The sequence below is a fragment of the Vulpes lagopus genome, chromosome 1 (genome assembly GCF_018345385.1).
Source record: "Vulpes lagopus strain Blue_001 chromosome 1, ASM1834538v1, whole genome shotgun sequence".
In the NCBI taxonomy this organism is placed as follows: Eukaryota; Metazoa; Chordata; class Mammalia; order Carnivora; family Canidae; genus Vulpes; species Vulpes lagopus.
The window spans coordinates 66,752,611-66,772,279 of record NC_054824.1 but is presented as its reverse complement, the minus strand read 5'-3'; the positions used below and the strand labels follow the sequence as shown (position 1 = coordinate 66,772,279).

Sequence of the window (19,669 nt, the reverse complement as noted above, 5' to 3'; positions counted from 1 at the left end):
AACCAGGTAATATAAAAGAAGAAACAAGGGTCTAGAGCTGAGATCCAGTCTCTATAGTCTATACTCCGTGCCTTGTGGTCAAGCCTCCATCCCCCATATTTGGGTTGACCAGATAGATATCTTTTCTAGCTGTAAGGAAGTAGCTATAATTACTAACTTTAATGTAGTCTTAGTCCCAATTCCGTTGTTGTGACCTTCATCTCTGGCCTGTGTCCCAAAGATAAGTTCTTAATATGAGTTAAAATGTCCACTTGTCTTCTTTTCTCCTCTTTTCTTTTTCCTCCCTCCCTCCCTTCTGAGTTTATTTAAGTCATCTCTACACCCAGCGTGGAGCTCAAACCCATGACCCCAAAATCATTAGTCACATGCTTTTCTGACTGTGCCAGCCAGGCGTGTCCTCCCCTCCCCCACACTTGTCTCTTTAAACTTTAAATCCTGCATTTGTTTCACATCTGTTTTAGAACCTGCCATCTCCATTTAGCATCTCTTGAGATCTCTAGCCAGCTCTTCATGATAGTCCTTTACATTTATAGGTTGTGCTGTGTTATCCCACATTTACTTATGTGTGCCCTTGTGTTTTCCTTTCCATAGTCAGCTGCTAAAAGTTGTTTTCATAACTTCTACTTTTGTGCCCAGTGTATTTACCTTGCAAGATGCTGAGCATAGAATTGAAATGACTGTTGATAAGTCGATTGAGCCAGAACATAATAATAGTAGTGAACACTTATATAATGCTTACCATGTGCCAGGCACTTTTCTAAGTACATTACATATGTCATCTCATTAAATCTACACAAACTCCATGAGGGAGAGACTATTATTATCCTCCATTTTATAGATGTGGTAACTGGGGCATGGAGAGGCTAAGAAAGTTACCCAGAGTCACACAGTTATTATATGATGAAGCCAGATTACAAGTCTAGGCAGTGTGACTCCAGCATCCATGCTCTTAACCTCTACACTGTGGTTAATTTAAATCACTAAAGTAAATATTTTTCAAGCATTTATTATATGTGAGTCACTGTGCTTAGTGTTTTACATGTATTATTTCATTCATTCCTCACAGAGCAGTATGAGTTGGGAACTGTACTATCCCTATTTTGCAGACACAACTGAGACACGGAGTTTAAGTAAATTGCTGAAGGCCAGGCAACTAATGAACCCAAGGTGGTGCATTTGGGCTATGAACTCAAGTCTGTCTGAGCCAGAGCTCCAGTTCTTAACCATGAGGCTGTGTTCTCCGGTGGACCTCTGGTGCTATTAATTGGGTTTGATCCTACCTGCAGTTTGACCCCAGTATGAGGTACTGATACACTCTTTTTAGGTTTATGTGTACTTAGAAGTGCTTTGCTCACTTACCAATGTGTTCAGGAGCCACATTCAGAGACAGTACTTGTGTGACTTTCCTAGCTAAGCCTATCTTTTGAACCTCATTATTAGATGCTGCTTCCTTCGCTAATAGCCGTTTTTCCAGTCTTGGGCCATTGCCCCCAGTTTAGGTCAATAGGAGCTATTCAATTGCAGTTTCTTTTAATGCTGCTGCATTTGAGTAATTCATCTGCTAGTAATAAGGTGATTCCTGCCTGTTTTACCAGCAGTTTTCTGTGGAGGCATGAATATGAAATGTAGGTAAAAAGCCAGCGCTATTTGAAGAATGATATTTCTAAGGGTGATGGTTTATGAACCTTTCCTATTTTTTCTCAAGGGTTTTCCGTCTGTAAAGGCAGAAGGTTTTGCAGCAGCAGGAGACAAATTCCGTGAAGAGGAAAATCATGAAGCTTATTTTGTCTTTCTTTCCCTTTCTCCAGAGTCTGAATGGTGTTTGGCTGAACAGAGAACGTCTAGAACCTTTAAAGGTCTATTCTATCCATAAAGGAGACCACATCCAGCTCGGGGTACCTCTAGAGAATAAAGAGAATGCGGAGTATGAGTATGAAGTTACTGAAGAAGACTGGGAGAGGATGTATCCTTGTCTTGCTCCAAAGAATGATCAGATTATAGGAAAAAATAGGGGTTTGAGAACTAAAAGGAAATTCAGTTTGGATGAATTGGAGGGTCCTGGAGCTGAAGGCCCCTCACATTTGAAATCCAAAATAAGTAAAGTGTCTTACAAACCTGGTCAGCCGGTGAAATCTCATGGGAAAGGTGAGGTGGCCAGTCAGCCTTCTGAATATTTGGATCCTAAGTTGACATCTCTTGAGCCAAGTGAGAAGGCCACAGAGGCTCTTGTTTACCCTTCCTCCACAAAAGTCGTAGCGCTTCATCATAAGAAGCAGAAAGCCTCAAATCCTTCAGCATCTCAGAGCAGCTTAGAGCTGTTCAAGGTGACTATGTCCAGGATTCTGAAGCTGAAAACACAAATGCAGGAAAAACAGGTAGCTGTCCTGAATGTGAAAAAGCAGACCCAAAAAGGGAACTCAAAGAAAATTGTGAAAATGGAGAAGGAACTGCAGGACTTACAGTCCCAGCTGTGTGCAGAGCAGGCCCAGCAGCAGGCCAGAGTGGAACAGCTAGAGAAGACCTTCCAAGAAGAGGAGCAGCATCTCCAGGTACCACACATGAGAGAAGGACACCAATGCTCCTCAGGGGTGGGTGGGCCCTTGGTGAGCCTATGGCCACAGCTCACTGTTTCTGTGTTAGAAACCACATGCTGAGGGCTAGGGACAGGAGATGGAATGAGGACAAAGGACTTTGAGGTGGGAGAAGGGGATAGAGTACAGGGTTAAGGCTTTAGCATGATGATCAAGAGCCAGGGTTTGGGTGCCACGATGCGTAAGGTGACTGTTAGAGCCAGCCAGGATATAACTCAGGATTTAAAGCTGAGACACGTGAGAACTGAAGCAGATTCAGAGAGAGGTTGGATGAAGGTCAGGATGCCACAGAATCATAGTACATTCCAGTTAAACCACTAGTGATCCTTATGAATTGCCTTTCTTTGCTGTGTCAAAGCCAAACCACTTAGCCCAAGGCAGCAGTGGGTCAGATGGTAACCCTTGTACCTGCCCTTGTACCTGGCCCTTGTACCTGGCCACTAGCTCTGATAGTTAACTCTGTAGCTAACCTAGAAGTGGGAGTCTAGAAAGGCAGAAAATGTTTTTTTGTTTCTATCCTGAGCATCCAGTGCGGGAGGGGAAGGTATACTGTGACTCCGTTGTTGAGTTGAGTGATAAGCCACCTTCCCCAGTGCGTTGAAGGGGAAGGTAGATTAATGATTGTCTTAGCTGTGTCAGGGTAAGACCAAATATGTCCCCATCCCTGAGTCATTTACCTAGATGACAAGCTCTTGCACAAAGCTTCTAGGCTAGAGCTGATCCTGGTCCCTGCTCAAAATGTCAGTTCCCGTCCGGCAAGAAGCACACGTTTTACTCCTACCTACTTGCTCAGGTAATACTGAATGTCAAGAATCCCCATTGTTGACTTAGAAATAAAAAGGACCAATCCGGATTGAAGTGAATAAGCTTTTCTGTTTTGTTTACTTTGCTCAGGGCAAGGAACAACCAGTAGTGTTGGCTTATTTCTGAACAATTTATAAATTTCATTCTAATCTCTGCTACCCCCTTGAACTGGTAGCATTAGCAAAGGCCATGGATTACATAGGTCTTTCTAAGGGTATACACTGTTTGCTTATGTCATACCTTTTTGCTTCACTTGCCAGCCTGGACTAGTTCTTGAAGCTAATAGAGGGAGGTTCATCTTTACATATTTAGTGTATGACACGTTCCCCAGAGCAGAACCCTCTTTAAAGGCTAATGTGTCCAGGAACAAGAGTTACTATTAATTAAAGTTTGTGGCTGCTTTGGGCATGCTTCAGGATATAGCTGTAAAATCTTTTCTATATCAAAATGGTAAAGAAAAGCAGAAATTCTCTTGGGGTATTTGAGGGTCATATATATATAGCTCATGGTAAAATGTATCTAGTTCTTTGTTTATGAGCTGCTTTTCCCTCTGCCACCAAGCCCTAAGGATTTATTCTACTCCTACTACTTGTTCAGAAGCTCATTTAACTGTTGCTTCTTCACACAGATTTTTTTTTTCTTTTCTTTAGTACCTACTGTTGTCTGGTGTACTATACTTGGGAGTTTAGGTGATTATAAAGATACTTAATAAATGGTTTTTGCTATTAAGAAATCAATCTTGTTGAAAAGACAAGATGTATTATACACATAAAATAATCAGAATAGTTTTAAGTGAATATATTTAAATTAGAGGATAATTTCCAGTTAGCATATTAAATGGGTAGGTAATTCTTAAAGAGGAAGGGCCCAGAATGCCTTATAGAAGGTGCTGGACATAGTGTAGTGGTGATGTGGAAGGCATCCACATCAAAGGGGTGGTTGGAGTAAACAGAGCATAAGTTCCAGCAAGGAGAATAGGTGATAGAGAATCACACTAAGAGATGAAGCGGCCAGAAACTAGGGAAGTAATGTGATGGAAATTATGAGTGTCAACGTAGTGGGTTATATCTAATATATCTAATATATCTGATATATTAGGTTTTTGATGGCTTAGAAGCTCTCAGTTTACATCTCTCTGGCAGTCACGGTGTTAGCCAGTGAAGGAGACTTGGAGTATTAGCCCAGGGTTCTTTCCAGAACAACCTGAGGGTAGCTTGACGGTGACAGCCCCAGGGTGTCCAGTGCCTGAGTAGTTCACTCTGCTCAAATCCCTTACTGCCAACAACTTGAAGTAAAACAGGAGGTTTTCCACCCGCCCCCTGCCCCCTGTTGTTTCTAGATGCTTCCAGAAGACAGTCTGCTCTGCCTATTGCTAGATTTTGTTTCTCTTCTGCCCCTCCCTGCAGGGAAACTTTCTATTTTGTTTTTGGCTTTGCAGGGTTTGGAGAAGGATCAAGGAGAAGAGGACCTGAAGCAACAGCTGGCCCAGGCGCTGCAGGAGGTAACTTCTCTCTTGCCGCTGTACAGAGATTGTAGTGGGCTGGGTCTTCACATGGCCACTGGCTGCCTCTTCTGCTTAGCACACACCTCTGCGGCATCTCCAGTCTGCAAACAGCAGCTGCTCACACCATCAGGTCAGAGATTTGGCCTGACAGACATGCCAGACCTCAGCATGAAAACTTACATCTTCATCTGAGCAGGCATTGCTCTAGTGAAGATGGGACGAAGCCTGTAGCAATTAGGAAGCTGTCTGGGGAAGTGGCTGCACTTCTAGAAAGGTGAGGGCAGCAGAGGGGAATTTTAAGCTCTGACTTGGGCCACCAGGGCCTGCAAGGGCCTTTATTACCTTACTGTCCCTGAGCTGAAGCCATCCAGAAACCATTCAGGAATGTTCCAATTAAGTGTTTTAGGTCAGGTTGAGAATGCAGTTTAAGTCAGCAAACATAGTGATTCACTGAAGGGCAAAGCTCACAGGTATAAGATGCCCCTCAAAGATGGCCTGCCATTTATTTCATGTAACTTGACTATCAGCTGATTATTTTTCACAAGCTGTTTTGCATCTTTGAAGCCTGCTCTATCTTCTGTCCTTTATGTGTTCATGATCAGTAGTTTGATGCAAGTTTTGTCAGGGGGTTAGTGGGATGGTTTAAATCTCCTTGAGAAGAGTGAGTAATTGCATTAGAATTTATCCTTCTGTTCTTTTATTGCATATCTACCTCCCAACCTTCTCAGAGTGCTAACAGCCCCGTGTTATTGTAAGCTCAGAGAGGGGATGCCTGCTTTGATTTCCCTAAGGGGTACACAAATAGCCTTGAAAAGAATTGGGTGAAAATTAATTCAATCTTTTTGGAATTTTATTTTCTAAGCTTGTTTATTTTCTAGGGTGGGAAGCTAGGCATAATCCTTGTTTAGAGCATTATTAAATTGTATTGAGATACTGTTTTGAAATTGACTGGAAAAGAGTAAGATTCTGCTACTCGGAAATCCCTGGGGATCACAGAGTACCTTGTACCCACAGACCCTTAACCCACCCCTGAGAGGCAGGAAAACATTTAGCATGAGGTACTTGGCCAGTCTCTGTTCATTAGTCTAAAAATGTGATACTTTTAGGTCATGGTTATAATAACATGCCTAGGGGACATAATCACTCTCTCAACCGAAACAATGGTGGTTTTTCGGTCCACTCTGTCGTTCCCTCTGTAGCAATTCTTTTTTATTTTCTAGGCAATTACAAAAATTTGCATTTACATAAAGCTTTAAAAACTTTTCCAGATGCTTTCATATCTGTTATTTCATTTTCTTAACACTGATGTAGGAGGGGCACCTGTTTTCCCATTTTTATAGATGAGTAAGCTAGGCACATATATCTAATCCATAGTCAAGATGAATGCCTTCTGATATAGCTGCTTTTTTGGGGGGAGACCCACATTTTATTTTATTTTATTTTTAAGATTTTTATTTCTTTATTCATAGACACAGGGAGAGGGAGAAGCAGGCTCCATGCAGGGAGCCCGATGTGGGACTTGATCCCAGGTCTCCAGGATCACACCCGAGGCTGCAGGCGGCGCCCAACTGCTGCGCCAACAGGGCTGCCCAATGATTTATTATTTTTTAAAGATTTTATTTATTCATGAGAGATACAGAGAGAGAGAGAGAGGCAGAGACACAGGCAGAGGGAGAAGCAGGCTCCGTGCAGGGAGCCCGATGTGGGACTCAATCCTCAGACTCCAGGATCATGCCCCGGCTGAAGGCGGTGCTAAACCGCTGAGCCTCCCAAACTGCCTGAGACCCACATTTTAAAATTCGTTTTCTTGAGTAATATCTTTTCAGAAATACTTACCATTACTCCACCTTCTTTAAGAAAGGATTTGAGGTGAGAAAGTGTAAGCTATACTTAAAACAAGGGTGCTCAGAAATTTTTATAGAAGTAGAATCTCTTGACATTCATTGTAGGCAGTTAGTCACAATGATTGAGCTGTTAGCTCTTGGGTGTGTCTACTTCCAGAAGACATAGGCAGGGTTCAGGCAGCACTGCCTTACAAGCACATAGTATGTGATTTATAGAATAAATAGGTTGAAGGTCTTTTTTATTTCAACGAAAATGATTATCTAGAAATCTCATTTCTCCCTGATTATTTCTTTTTTTTTTTTTAAGATTCATTATTTATTTATGATAGACATAGAGAGAGAGAGAGAGAGAGGCAGAGGCACAAGCAGAGGGAGAAGCAGGCTCCATGCCCAGAGCCCGACGCGGGACTCGATCCCGGGACTCCAGGATCGCGCCCTGGGCCAAAGGCAGGCGTGAAACCGCTGAGCCACCCAGGGATCCCCTCCCCGATTATTTCTTAAAAGCCATGCCCAGTACTCGGTAGCCTCAGATTTACTTACCAGCTCTTGAGCATTGGTTCCCAGAATCACTTGAGAGTGGCTTTTTAAAAATCCACATTCCTGGGCCCCCAGCCAAACCTACAGAATCAGACTCTCTGGAAGGCAATGTAAGTTCTTCAGTTGATTTGAATGGCCGTTGAGGTTGGGTTATTTCCAGAGTGATTAGTGGATTTGATGACCTCCCTTTTTAGCTGCCCCCTTCCCTGAAAAAAAAAAAAAACAACAAAACAGCAGGTAAGTGTTCTAAAGGAACAGAGGCATTCTTGAAATGCCAATCCATTGATTCCTTGAACCAAAGCCACTGATGGAGGGAGCAGCTAGTGTGTGGCTAAAAGGAAAGATGCAGTATAAGCTCATCTTGAATATGTATCTGCTGTGTTTCTGCAGCATCGGGCTCTAATGGAAGAGCTAAATCGCAGCAAGAAGGACTTTGAAGCAATCATTCAAGCCAAGAACAAAGAATTGGAACAGACCAAGGTACTAGAAAGAAGATGAAGGTTTAGAATTTGGTTAGTACATGCAACTCAGCATTTTCAACAGTGCAAGGGTTGCTATGGTGAATGAAGAGAGAGATTATGGTGGTTCCCTGCCTCAGGGGAAATAATCTGTAAAATTATTCAGGCCTATTGAAGGGTCTGCCTCTAAGACAACATTCTTTTCTTTCCTTCATTTAGAAGCGAAGTGTTGGGAATGAGATTCTCACCCTGCAGTCTAGTCCTTTGGTTGTGGTAGATATTCCTTCAGAGTATTTCACTGACACGGGCTAAGGAGTGATACAGTCAAAAAACCGTTCGTTCTGATGAATGTGGGTAATTATTCCCCACATCAAATCACTGGAATGCTTAAATTGGGAGTTATAGACTTAGGTGCCCACCAGGGTAGACTGGTAGTAGAAGTGAGTGAAGTGACCTGGGTACAAGATCGGAGTAGGGAGCTGTGAAGACAGAGGCACACTGGCAAGGGGCGCTCTCTGCCCCCTTTCCTGCTCCCACCACCAAGAGGCAGCTCTTCTTTCCTGGAGCCAGCTGTTGCCATCCAGAAATGCAGGCCCACTGTTGTCAGATCTTCTGACTTTTCCACGGAAGATGGAAATCCAAATGTTTATGTGAACTATTTCAGTTTTCAAATATTAGCAACAAATTCAAGGGATTGTAGTTTTTTGTTTTGTTTTGTTTTTTTAAATACCATCAGGACCAAACTAAACAAATCTGCCAGCCACATGCAGTCCACAGGCCATCAGTTTGGAACCTCTGACCTGAAACCAGTACCTGAGGCTGACTACATCTCTCAGCCTGCCCTTCCCTACAGACAGGCCTGGAGCAGAATACAGAAAGGAGATTCAACTTTCATTTGGTTTGAGATCTTTATCTTTTGTTTAAATCACATAGTACCTTCTTTCTTAATTCCCAGAAAACCACCACATCTTTTTAAACCTAGCAGTTTTTAAGTTTTCAGGGAACTTGACTTTAGTTAAAATGGGTCCAGACCTCTTTGCTGCCCAAAGCAGTGTACAGTCTTTACTTTGATTAGAAGAGACAAAAAAAGATGAAAAATTAATCAGCCCCTCAGATATATCCTAAATAGCCTTTCCTTTCCCTTCAGGGGCTTCTGACACTTTTGGTCTGGGGATGAGGTGCTAAATTAGAAGCAAGAGAAAACACCTAGCATCCCCACCCCCAAAAGTGTGTCCGCAAGTGGTCTGACCTCTTGGGGAAAGGAAAGGGAAATTGGACTGCAGACCTACAGGAGGAGGAGGTGTCAAGCATCATACAGCTTAGATCCCAAAGGGCCTGGAAGAGGCCCTCTCTCATCAGCCCCCTGCCTCCAGGGAGTATAAATAACATCCTTATTTTGTAGAAGAGGCAGCTGCAAGGAATACAGGGGGCCTTATAATTAATTCAGGCTTCCTGCCTCTATGGAGTGTTTTTCACGTCTGCTTTCATGTCCAGTGAGTTCTTGGTTGCTTGGGATGATTTTATATCACCTCTAAACTGCCATTGGTTATAGGATACGTAAAGCCTCATTCTGGTCTTGGGTGGTTGGTGTGCTGAGTATGCTACCTTCAGTTTTTCTCATTTGGTTCTGGGAAAGGAGACAGAACCTGTGGTGCAAATGCAGAAGTGGAGAGAGGAAAGAAAGGAAGACAGTGCCCTATATCAGAAAGCAGTTCTGAGAAGCCATAACCCTTAGGGAAAGAGTTTTAGTATCATGTTGCTGTGCCAGGTTGAATTTTTTATTTAGAGTCCTGAATATTATTCCAAACAATTGCTCCCTGTTCTGTTTTGCATTCTTGTCGGTTCCCCCAAATGACAGGTGGGGTTGTGTGTCTTTTCAGGAAGAGAAGGAGAAGATGCAAGCCCAGAAGGAGGAAGTCCTTAGCCACGTGAATGATGTGCTAGAGAATGAGCTCCAGTGTATTATTTGCTCAGAATACTTCATTGAGGTAATTATAAGCAGTGGCTCATGCCTTTTTGTTCTCTCTACCCTGCACGGAGCCTCAGCTACACAGGTTCTGCCCTAGGGAAGCATTCTGAAGCAATTTTTATTCTAGGAATCTATTGTAGTTACTTGACTTCAAAGTGACCTCGAGAGATAGCCATATCTCATTTGTTTTTGTAGTTTTCTTCACCTTCACTGATCTTTTTCTCATTTTGCGTGATGTTGAGTGTTTATTTGGCACAATCACTATTTTTAGCTGCAGTAAAGCCTGTATTTCTTTGGTGTTGGGAGAAAACAGGGCCACATGGTATTAGATTTTTGAAGTATCGGTGTAAAGCTACTCTATAAAGCTTTTCTTTCTTTACTCTGAATGGACACAGTGCTGAGAGTAGGCAGCTCGTGCAGCCTGTGACGGGGTGGTAAATGTGTGGTCATTTTGGGACTTCAGCAGCCAGGTGGAACATATTTCAGGGACTCGGAGGCTCCCTATGAAAACAAAACATCTCCTAGGTTAGCATTTGTCATCATGTCATATTTTTCCTTAGGACTTTATTTTTCACAAATTCTACCATTTGTGACCAGTTCATCATATGCCATTCATCTGAAACTCAAGTTAAATGACAGTGCTTTTCAGACTTCTTTAAAAAGGAAAATGCATGCACGCACTCTGTCCTCCTTTCTGGTAGTCTTTAGGGAGGTTGAGTGTATTAGCCTCCCGAGAAATCCCTCCTGGGCAGATCTCTTTCTTTTGCTGTGAATCCAAATTGACATCATTTCCCCCTTTGTTTCTAGTTATTTAATTCCCTACTTTGGAGAAACTCAGTCTGGCTTTGACAGGGCTCTGCTGGAGGAAGGCCAGGGAAGAGGGGTTCAAAAGGGTGATGAGTTAGCCCACCCAGAGCATCTCTACCGATGTAGAAGAGACAACCTGACCCATGCTTTGTTTACAGCAGACTGTCTGACCTTTTCCATGATCACCTTGTAAAGTCAGTATTGGAAAGAAGTTTTATTTTAATCAGGTTTTTAGTCACGTTTGTGAGGATTTATCTCACATAGTTAACAAAATAACTCCTAGTTGACTTTCTGTGCTCAACTTGGCATTTGAAAAATGCATAATTTCTGTTATTTTCCACTGCTATCCTTAAAAGCAGGAATGAAGACTTTTGAGCCTCAGAAAAACTTGTATTTTAGGAGATGTACATAAACAAGAGTAATAAAGAGCATGGTTTTTATATTTTTAGAAGCAGATAGGGCAGGGTGCCTGGGTGGCTCAGTTGGTTAAATGTTCGACTCTTGTTCTGGCTCAAGTCATGCTCTTAAGATCATGGGATCAAGCCCTGTGCTGGGCGCAGAGTCTGCTTCAGATTCTTCTTCTCCTTCCCTCCCTCTCACTCACTCTCAAGTAAATAAATAAAATATTAAAAAAGAAAAGGATCTTGTTAAAAAGAAAAGTGGAAAGGACTGTGGCAGAAATCTGACCATTGGAGTTACTTAGAGGAGTTACTCAGATTTAGACTCCCTTCTACTTTCCCTCTTCTCACAAGTGTATTTACTTGATTCAGTCACTGTCAGTGAACCCATTACATTTTTTCCATTTTTTCAGTTTCTTTTTTCCCAGCCTTTTTAGTTGTCTTTTAACATGTATTTTACTTTTTAAGTTTCTTTGAGTACAGATGATGCTTTCTACCATTCTATATACTGAATATTCAGAATGTGCTCCCCAGCGTCTATTAAAATTGAAGTTCTGGTTCACCATTAGCAGGCTATACATTTGTTTTCCATGAAAAAATTGGTAATGTATTTGTACCAAACATTCACACACTTACAAATCATTCTTGTGTCCAGTGACATTTGTTTGCAAGGTAGCTGATCTGGCATTGGCAGTGTCCTCTGAGTTGGTGGAACAAGACCGACAAATCAGCCTACATCTATGAACTTACCTTTGAGAAAGAAAATGAATCATCTAACTTAAAATTTCCTATCCCTAAGAACAATTCTAATACCATCTGTAAGCTTTCTAGATGGGATTAGAGTTAAATTTCCATTTGGCCTTGACAGTGAACTCCTGTCCTAGCTTTGAGATCACAACTGTGCTGGGAAAGTAAGTATGATGGTTCTGATATGTGTATTCACATTCCCATTGTAGGCTGTCACCTTGAACTGTGCCCACAGTTTCTGCTCCTACTGTATCAATGAATGGATGAAGCGGAAGGTAGAATGCCCCATTTGTCGGAAGGACATCAAGTCCAAAACCCACTCCCTGGTTCTGGACAATTGCATTAATAAGATGGTAGATAATCTGAGCTCAGAAGTGAAAGACCGACGAATTGTCCTCATTAGGGAACGAAAAGGTGAGTGGGTATGTACAAGGTGAGTCCCCTCAACAGAAGACTGACAAACTTAAGTAAGATTTGTTTTCGTTGGGGAAGAGTCAGATGAATGATTCTTAAGCTAAAGAAGAGGAGTAAGAAATGGGAAAAGTAAAGAGAGTTAAAGGTAATGAACATGTGAGAAAGAATTGAGAGAGAATGGACTTGCATATTTGAACATGCAGGGAAGGGAGAGACTTAAGTGTGTATGTACCTTGGGTGTGGATGTGGGTAGAAAACACAAGGTCACACAGTTTGTTAGACTGACCACTAGATGGTGCTGTTGTGCAAAACAGTTTAGTTGCTCTCCAGGTGTTGGCCAAAACCTTGGACTGGGTACACAATCAGTTATCAATAAGAGATGAACAAGTCAGAGATTGACAAATTGGAGAATACTTGATGAGAACACATATAAAAGTTTTATAGGAAGTCATAGCTTAATTACACAAATTGGACATAATGTTAAACGAGAGAGCTAAATCTAATCTTTGGGGATCCTGATATGTTTACCAATCAGTCTGCCGGTTGAGGAGAATTTGGATGAAGAGATTGGGGAATGTGTGGGTGTATTCCCCTAATGAATCATGTTTCTATGGTGAATATCCACTTATTCAACCAAGTGATCTCCTCACCCTTGGATCTTGCTGTGTAGAGGGTTGCAGAGCCACCCCCCCCCCACCTCCCTGCCCCCAGACTTGAATGTCCTTGTGGCAAAAGATGTGTCCTGGGGCAAGGCACAAATAAACTAATGGCTAGGAGGAAGGATTGGTTATTAGCCAGGGATGAGAATGCACAGAAGCAGGGGAGATCTGATTATAATGCTCAGTCCCAAATAGTTGAGTACAGCACTACCTCCTGGGAAAGCATCAGAGCCAAAGTGCTATGATGTCAGTTGGCTACACATAAATGCCGAACAGAGAAGATGTTCAGCCCAGAAGCTCACTGCCCTTACAGGTGCTTCCCACTGCCTGACCATTGGTAACCCATATTTGTATGTGGCTTTGAATGTACCTTTCTCTAAGCCTAGAGAAACTGAAGGCCTAAAAGCCACACTGCTAGTAGTAGATCTTCTGTCCACTGCTTCCTAGCCCTTCAATGGATGTCAGCTACTTTGAGTGGAACGAGGAATGTGTTGCTAATGTGCAAGCGCTGTAGTGTGAAACTGGCCCTCGGCTCATCAGCCAGAGTAGAAGTAGCAACCCTGTTGCAGAGCCAGGGGAAACAGGTGCTAAGCAGGAAGTGTGCTTGAACCTGTTCTACCAAAATGTTTTTCACTTTTCTGACAGCTGTTGCTTATAGATTTTGTGGCCAGTTTGAACCCTCCCAGATCTTTTTTTTTTTTTCCTCCCAGATCTTTTACCTCTCAGGAGTCCCTTGATTCTGGCAGAGTCCCATTGCTCTTCCTCTCACTTCTCCATCAGCATTTATAGAAATGCTCCACACAGGGATGAAGAGATACATAAGGCATTATTTCAACTCCCACGGCTCTCAGTCTGTGGAGAAGGGAAAAAGGCAAGTAGATAGTGTGACAAGTTCCACACTAGGATCTTAGGACACTGTAGAAGAGCAGATAGTCAGTTTGGCGTGGGCAGGCAGAGGTACGGTAGGTAGGAAGCTTCATGGAAGAAGCGTCATTCAAACTGAGTCTTAAAGGTTCCCAGGGGTGGAGCTTTCCAAGTAGAGGCTTCAGCACAAACAAAGCACAGAGGCATGAGAAGCAGTGATGTGTTCATAGCAGTGGCCCATACGTGACAAAATGTCTGCGTGGTGCCAGAGCAACGTGAAGATAGCCACAGCTTAGGAATTGTTAGCTGAGGTGTCATGAATGCCTTCTGAGAGGAGCAGTGACTTGGGGTCCGATTTAACCGAGGTCACCGTTTGAGCTGGAGTGTGCTGGGTCTCTGTCTCCTTTGGACACCCATGTACTTTCCTCACCCAGCCCACTGACTGGGTTTCTTCTCCTGTGTGCAAGCATGGTAGATGGCTTTGTGCAGCACTGGAAAAGGAAGCAGACCCGTGTCCTAAGTTTACCTCCGGCTCCCCTCACACAGAGTTAATTCTGCAGAGTAAATAACATCAGACCCCATTTTTCCCTCCAAAGGCTAAAGAGGGTGCCTCTCTGCCTTTTTTGGTAACCCTTGGAGCCTGTGTGCTGAACTCCCTAGCCTGGAGGGTGCTGGCACTGGCCTCTGTTTCCGTGGTTATCACAGCAAGTTCAGTTCTGGGGTGTTCTCCAGAGACAGAGATTCTGAGTCCTCATTTAGGGAAACATGTGCCAGAGCCATCAGCAAGCAGCTTCACTGGTCTGCAGTGTGGGGTTTAGAGAAAATTCTCAGTTCAAATACCAACCTTCCTTGCCAGTTGAAAGCTACTTTAATCCCCAGTGCATGGGAATTTTAAAAAGGTCCAAACTTAGGGTCTGGGAACCAGGATTGGCAGGCCTATAATTGTCAGAGTTTGGATGCTGTGGCAGGGCTGTTTTCCTCCTGGACAGGAGTTGCTCTTATCACACATTCAGGGAGGGAGACCTGCCTGCCTGTGGTGCTGATTCCACCAAGAGCATCCCCACTCCAGGCCTCCCTGGCTGGAGAGAGGAGACAACAACGTCTTCTAGTTCTGTATTCCTGTGGGAGGAGTGAAGCCTCGAGACTGATGAGCCACTGATCCCTTGTAAACTCTGTGAGGCCAGATTTTACAGAAGATAGGAGAAGAATGCTCACATACTAGATCCTGTGTTAAAGAAATGATGCTCTGGCGCTGGGGCAGATAAGAAACATCTAGTAAGTGCTTGTCACATGAATAATTGTGGCTCTCTAGGATATTGACATGAGATTTTTTGAGGGGAAGACATTTTCTGACATTCTCTATAGAGGATCTCCCTCTGGAGCTGCTGAGGTACTAGAGCAGTCTTCTGTCAGCTACTCCCCCTCTTCCGTTTGTTCTGTTCTCATTAAATGTTGGGTGGTTGACAGAGTGTTAACATTCTCACTTTTAGCTTTCCCTAGCAGTTTCTTTGGGTTGTGTTCAGAAAAGAAGAAAGCAAATTATCTAAAAATAAAATCTTGTTGGTCCTTTAAAATAGTGATTTTCAGTCTAGGGTCTTTTTCAAACTACAATCCCCAACTCCCTTGATACTGTTACATCGAACCAAGGCTACTCGTGGGAGAGTGCTGTGGCCTTTAAGTATGCCAAGGTTGGGAGGAAGGTTTATGAGACGCAGCTTTCCATGAATCTGTGACACAGAGGCCCCTCCAGAGGCTCAGGGTCTCTAGGAAGATAGACTTAGGTCAGACTCCAGGGCCTGTGGCTCTTGCCAGTTTCCTGTAGGCTATGAGGAGTGTGATCCAGACACAGGACAGGAGAAATTGTCAATCACTTAAGAAGAGAGTATCTGCCTGCCCAACTGGAAGGCTTTCCTTGATATTGCCCATCCCTCCTTGCTGAAAAGACGAAGCCTTGTAAAGGAATATGTGGGAATGGCAGCTGTAACAGTGTCTGGCAAACTGACCTATCTAGAGAGAGTTACTTGTTAGCAGGTGGGTTACCCAGTCCTGCCCCTAGAGAATCTGAAGGGTCATGCACATGAGGTTAGATTGCCCGCCCAGCATGGGACAGTTCATCCAGGGGAAAATGGCCCTCAGCAAGATTGGCATGCACTCAAATAGCATGTAACACTGAACTCTTTAAAATTTTTTACTTTTAAAAATTCCTTTGCAAAGTTGTCATGGGATAGAAAATTAGTAGACTTGTTACTAGAAGCTGTTTTCTTATTTCTCCATCACCACCTCCCCTTATTTTTCCTTTCCTTCTCTTCTTTGGTCTGTTGTCCTTCCTTTTCTTGCCCTTTGGTAGGTGTCTCCCCCATCACCCTTACCTGCATCTCAGAATGCATAGTTGGAAATGACAAGGGCAGCACTGGAACTGTCCACTTGGTGGGAGGAGGGACTGTGATCATAGAAGTCAGCTGTGGGATTAATTGTAAATGTGGATTAGCACCCCATGAAGCCCCAGAACCTTGGATTTCTTTTTTTTTTTTTTTTTAATTTTTATTTATTTATGATAGTCACAGAGAGAGAGAGAGGCAGAGACATAGGCAGAGGGAGAAGCAGGCTCCATGCACCGGGAGCTCGACGTGGGATTCGATCCCGGGTCTCCAGGATCGCGCCCTGGGCCAAAGGCAGGCGCTAAACCGCTGCACCACCCAGGGATCCCGAACCTCGGATTTCTTGCTGCCTCTTGTCCTTTAGGCTTCCCTTTTTTTTTTTTTCTAAAGATTTCATTTATCTGTTTTAGGGTGAGAGCGTGCCAGTGCAAGCCAGGGGAGAGGCAAAAGGAGAGAAAGCCAAGCCAACTCCATGCTGAGTGTGGAGCCTGATGTGGGTGGGGCTCAGTCTCAGGACCCTGGGATCACGACCTGAGCTGAAATCAAGAGTCTGATGATTAACTGACTGAGCCACCCAGGCAACCCTTTTGTCTCCTTAATGATAAAATAGAGTTATTTTCATTCCCTAAGAAATAAATTCTCCCTCCCCCCAAGCATGTAACTTTATAATTTATTTTATAGACATGTTTTCAGGAACTTCCTGTTATAGAAGACCACTTGTATAAATACAGAGAGTAGTGTCATTAACCAATGCAGATTTTCCTTGAGAGTTTTCCTACACTTAACTCTAGGGGAACATGGAGCATTTTTAGATCTCCATGAACTAATCTTGGAGGATGGCTAGGGTCACTAATTATGCCTCTTCCTCCCTCCCCCATAGCATATCATAGAATTAGGCACATCACGTTGAGACTTCCCCGCACCAGCTGGATATATATCTGTCCAACTGTTTACTATTGTGTTTTTTAAGAAATCTATGATCCCTGGGTGGCACAGCGGTTTAGCGCCTGCCTTTGGCCCAGGGCGCGATCCTGGAGACCCGGGATCGAATCCCACGTCGGGCTCCCGGTGCATGGAGCCTGCTTCTCCCTCTGCCTATGTCTCTGCCTCTCTCTCTCTCTGTGTGACTATCATAAATAAATAAAAAATTAAAAAAAAAATCTATGAGACCAGACATGCTCCTATTCTGGCTAAGGCTTCTGCTTGAATTGCTTTCCGCTTTCCTACCCTGGAGAGTTTGGACCTCTTTTACCCTCCCATGAAACCTGAACCAGAACCAACCCCAAAGAAACATCTCTTCCTTGCTTTCTTTCATTTGAGCCTTTCCTTCTCAGTTCCTACTAAGTACCAGGTGCTGGGGATAAAAGTAAGCAGGGCATAAGGGTGAAAAATTGCCCTTTGGATGTAGCAGGAGTGTGGAGCATTGATGACTTTATCTAGGACAAGTTTGGGGGACTGGTGGGGTTAGAAGCTGATTTGTAGTGAATTGGAGAATGTGAGGTTAGGAAGAAGTAAGATAGACAAGGTCCTCAAGAAATTGGCAGTGACAATTGATTGTAGTTGGAGGAGGAGGTGGGTAAGAGCGCTTTTTTTTTTTTTTTTTTAAGATTTTATTTATTTGTCAGAGAAAGCACAAGCAGAAAGAAACAGGGAGAGGGAGAAGGAGGCTCCCCACTGAACAGGAAGCCCAACACGGGGCTTGATCCCAAGACCCTGAGATCATGACCTGGGCCAAAGCCAGACATGCAACTCACTGAGCCACCTAGGTGTCCCTTTGTTTTGTTTTTTAAAGACATGAGAGATCTGAGTGTGTTCAGTTGCTGAGCCTGTGGAGAAGGAGATGCTGGGAAGTTGAGATGGTGAGTAGGGCCAGATTCTTTGGAAAGCAGGGCAGGGCAAAGAATGCAGAGCATAGATGAGGTAATTAGTCTTTAAAAGTTAGAGGGTAGATCCTGTTTCCTAGAAAGAGCCTTTAATGTGAGAGGGTAAGCAAGAAGATTTGCTTGAGGGGAGTCAAGAGAATTTCTTTCTTGTGGCTTCTGTGTTTTTCTGTAAGCTACTAGGTGAGACCAGTGAGCTGTAAGGAAGGAGGAAGGGAGCTTCACTTGGCTCTCTCACTGTCAGCTCTCCCAAGGCTGCTCATAAGTGGAGAAAAGTAACTTTTATAATCCTTTTGGTCTTACTACCAAGCATTCAGGACCTCAGTCTCAGGGAAGGGGACAGTCTCCTTGGTACCTTATTGTGTCCTTAGGCCAGGATCCCTGCTTCCCCAAATTGAGGAAGCAGAAACAGTAAATAGCAATAAATTGTCCCTCCCATCTCCTCCCTTCACCTCTCTCTGACTAGTGCTGTGTATATAATTCTTTCATTCTTCAACACATGTTCATTGAGGGCCAGCTTTGTGCCAAGCACTGCTCTAGGTCCCAGGAATAGAAAGAGAAGTGAAAATCTAATAAGTTAGATGTAATTAGTGCTATGGAGAAGAAACAAAGCAAGGAATCAGGGAGTGATCTTTGCCATTCCTTGATAAGGTAGTCGAAGGCAGCAGAGAGAAGGCAGTACTGGCTTAAAGCCCTGAAGGCAGTGGCCATGTTGCCTTGTGGGGAAGAGTGTCACAGCAAGAGGGGACACACTTGGGGAGTTGGAGGGGCAGCGAGGCAGCCAATGTAACAGGAGTGGAGTGCACCATGCAGGGACTGGGCAGCACAGATTGTGTAGAACCTTTGGTAGGAGTGGGCCTTTGGTAGGAGTGGGCCTTGAATGCTTACTCTGGGAGAAATGAGGAGCAGGCTCTGAGCAGAGCAGTGTGATCTGATGATCGTTTTCTTGGTTCACTGTGTGGGGAAGAGATGGAGGGTGGCAACAGGGAGGCCAGGCCAGGGAGATGCAGGCTCCTCCTTTAATTCTCTTTCTTTCTCTTCAAAGCAAAGAGACTGTCATGAAGACCATGCTCCAGGGACATTTGAGGGACTGCCAGGCAACAGGAGCTTGAGATAGTCTGGAGAATTCCCTGTGGCCAGGTCTTGGGCCGCTCTGAGATAGAGCATGGGATGGAACCACACGGGACAGAGACTGAGTTAGGAAGTCCTCATGAGCCTCCATGTTGGCCGGCGGAGCTGCCACCATTGTCTGAGGTGCCACCGGTCCTCGCCGTGCGGACTGCTTCAGGGTACTTGATAGACTCTGCTTCACTGTGTGTTGAATGGGTTATGTATTTCTGTTTTGCTTTTTAAGTTTATTGTTTTATTGTTTTGGTACCTCAGAAGCACCTCTATTGACATTTGTTTTGGATGGGTTGGGTGTACCGCTGTGGCTGCCCCTAGAAGTTAAGGCAGCCTCTTTTGGAGAGGATGGCCTACCTCTTTGTGAAAACAAGATGTCATTTCCTGGAAATAAAATGTAAAGCGTATCAGTTGCTCAGCTGGGCTTTGGTGTATTTATCTTCTTCCCTTCCAGCTCCCACACAGTCTCACAAGTAAACACTGGCAGCTCATAAATTCCAACCAAGAAAGTGACTGTATCAGATGATAGACTCAAGTGAATGTCAGCATAAGAACCAAGCCAAGATCATGGCCATAGCAGATGCTCTTGTATTAAGGCCCTGGCTGTTTTTTTCCTTTTCATTCCAGTGATAGGTCCCTGCTTACCTGGTTTCAGGGCAGGGGAAAAAGGGTTGCGAGGGTGGATTGACATCC

The 19,669-nt window shown here is 43.9% G+C and overlaps 1 protein-coding gene across 1 annotated transcript in view; it reads left to right on the top strand.

The window, feature by feature from the left end:
* Window positions 1-19,391, top strand: part of RNF8 (ring finger protein 8) — a 34,859-nt gene extending 15,468 nt beyond the window's left edge. Inside the window, exons 3-8 of the mRNA XM_041771909.1 lie at window positions 1,809-2,549; window positions 4,834-4,896; window positions 7,671-7,760; window positions 9,619-9,726; window positions 11,869-12,073; window positions 18,900-19,391. Coding sequence (XP_041627843.1) covers window positions 1,809-2,549; window positions 4,834-4,896; window positions 7,671-7,760; window positions 9,619-9,726; window positions 11,869-12,073; window positions 18,900-18,916 — 1,224 coding nt within the window. The 3' untranslated portion in view covers window positions 18,917-19,391. The remainder of the gene's footprint in view (window positions 1-1,808; window positions 2,550-4,833; window positions 4,897-7,670; window positions 7,761-9,618; window positions 9,727-11,868; window positions 12,074-18,899) is intronic.
* The last annotated feature ends 278 nt before the right edge of the window (window positions 19,392-19,669 follow it).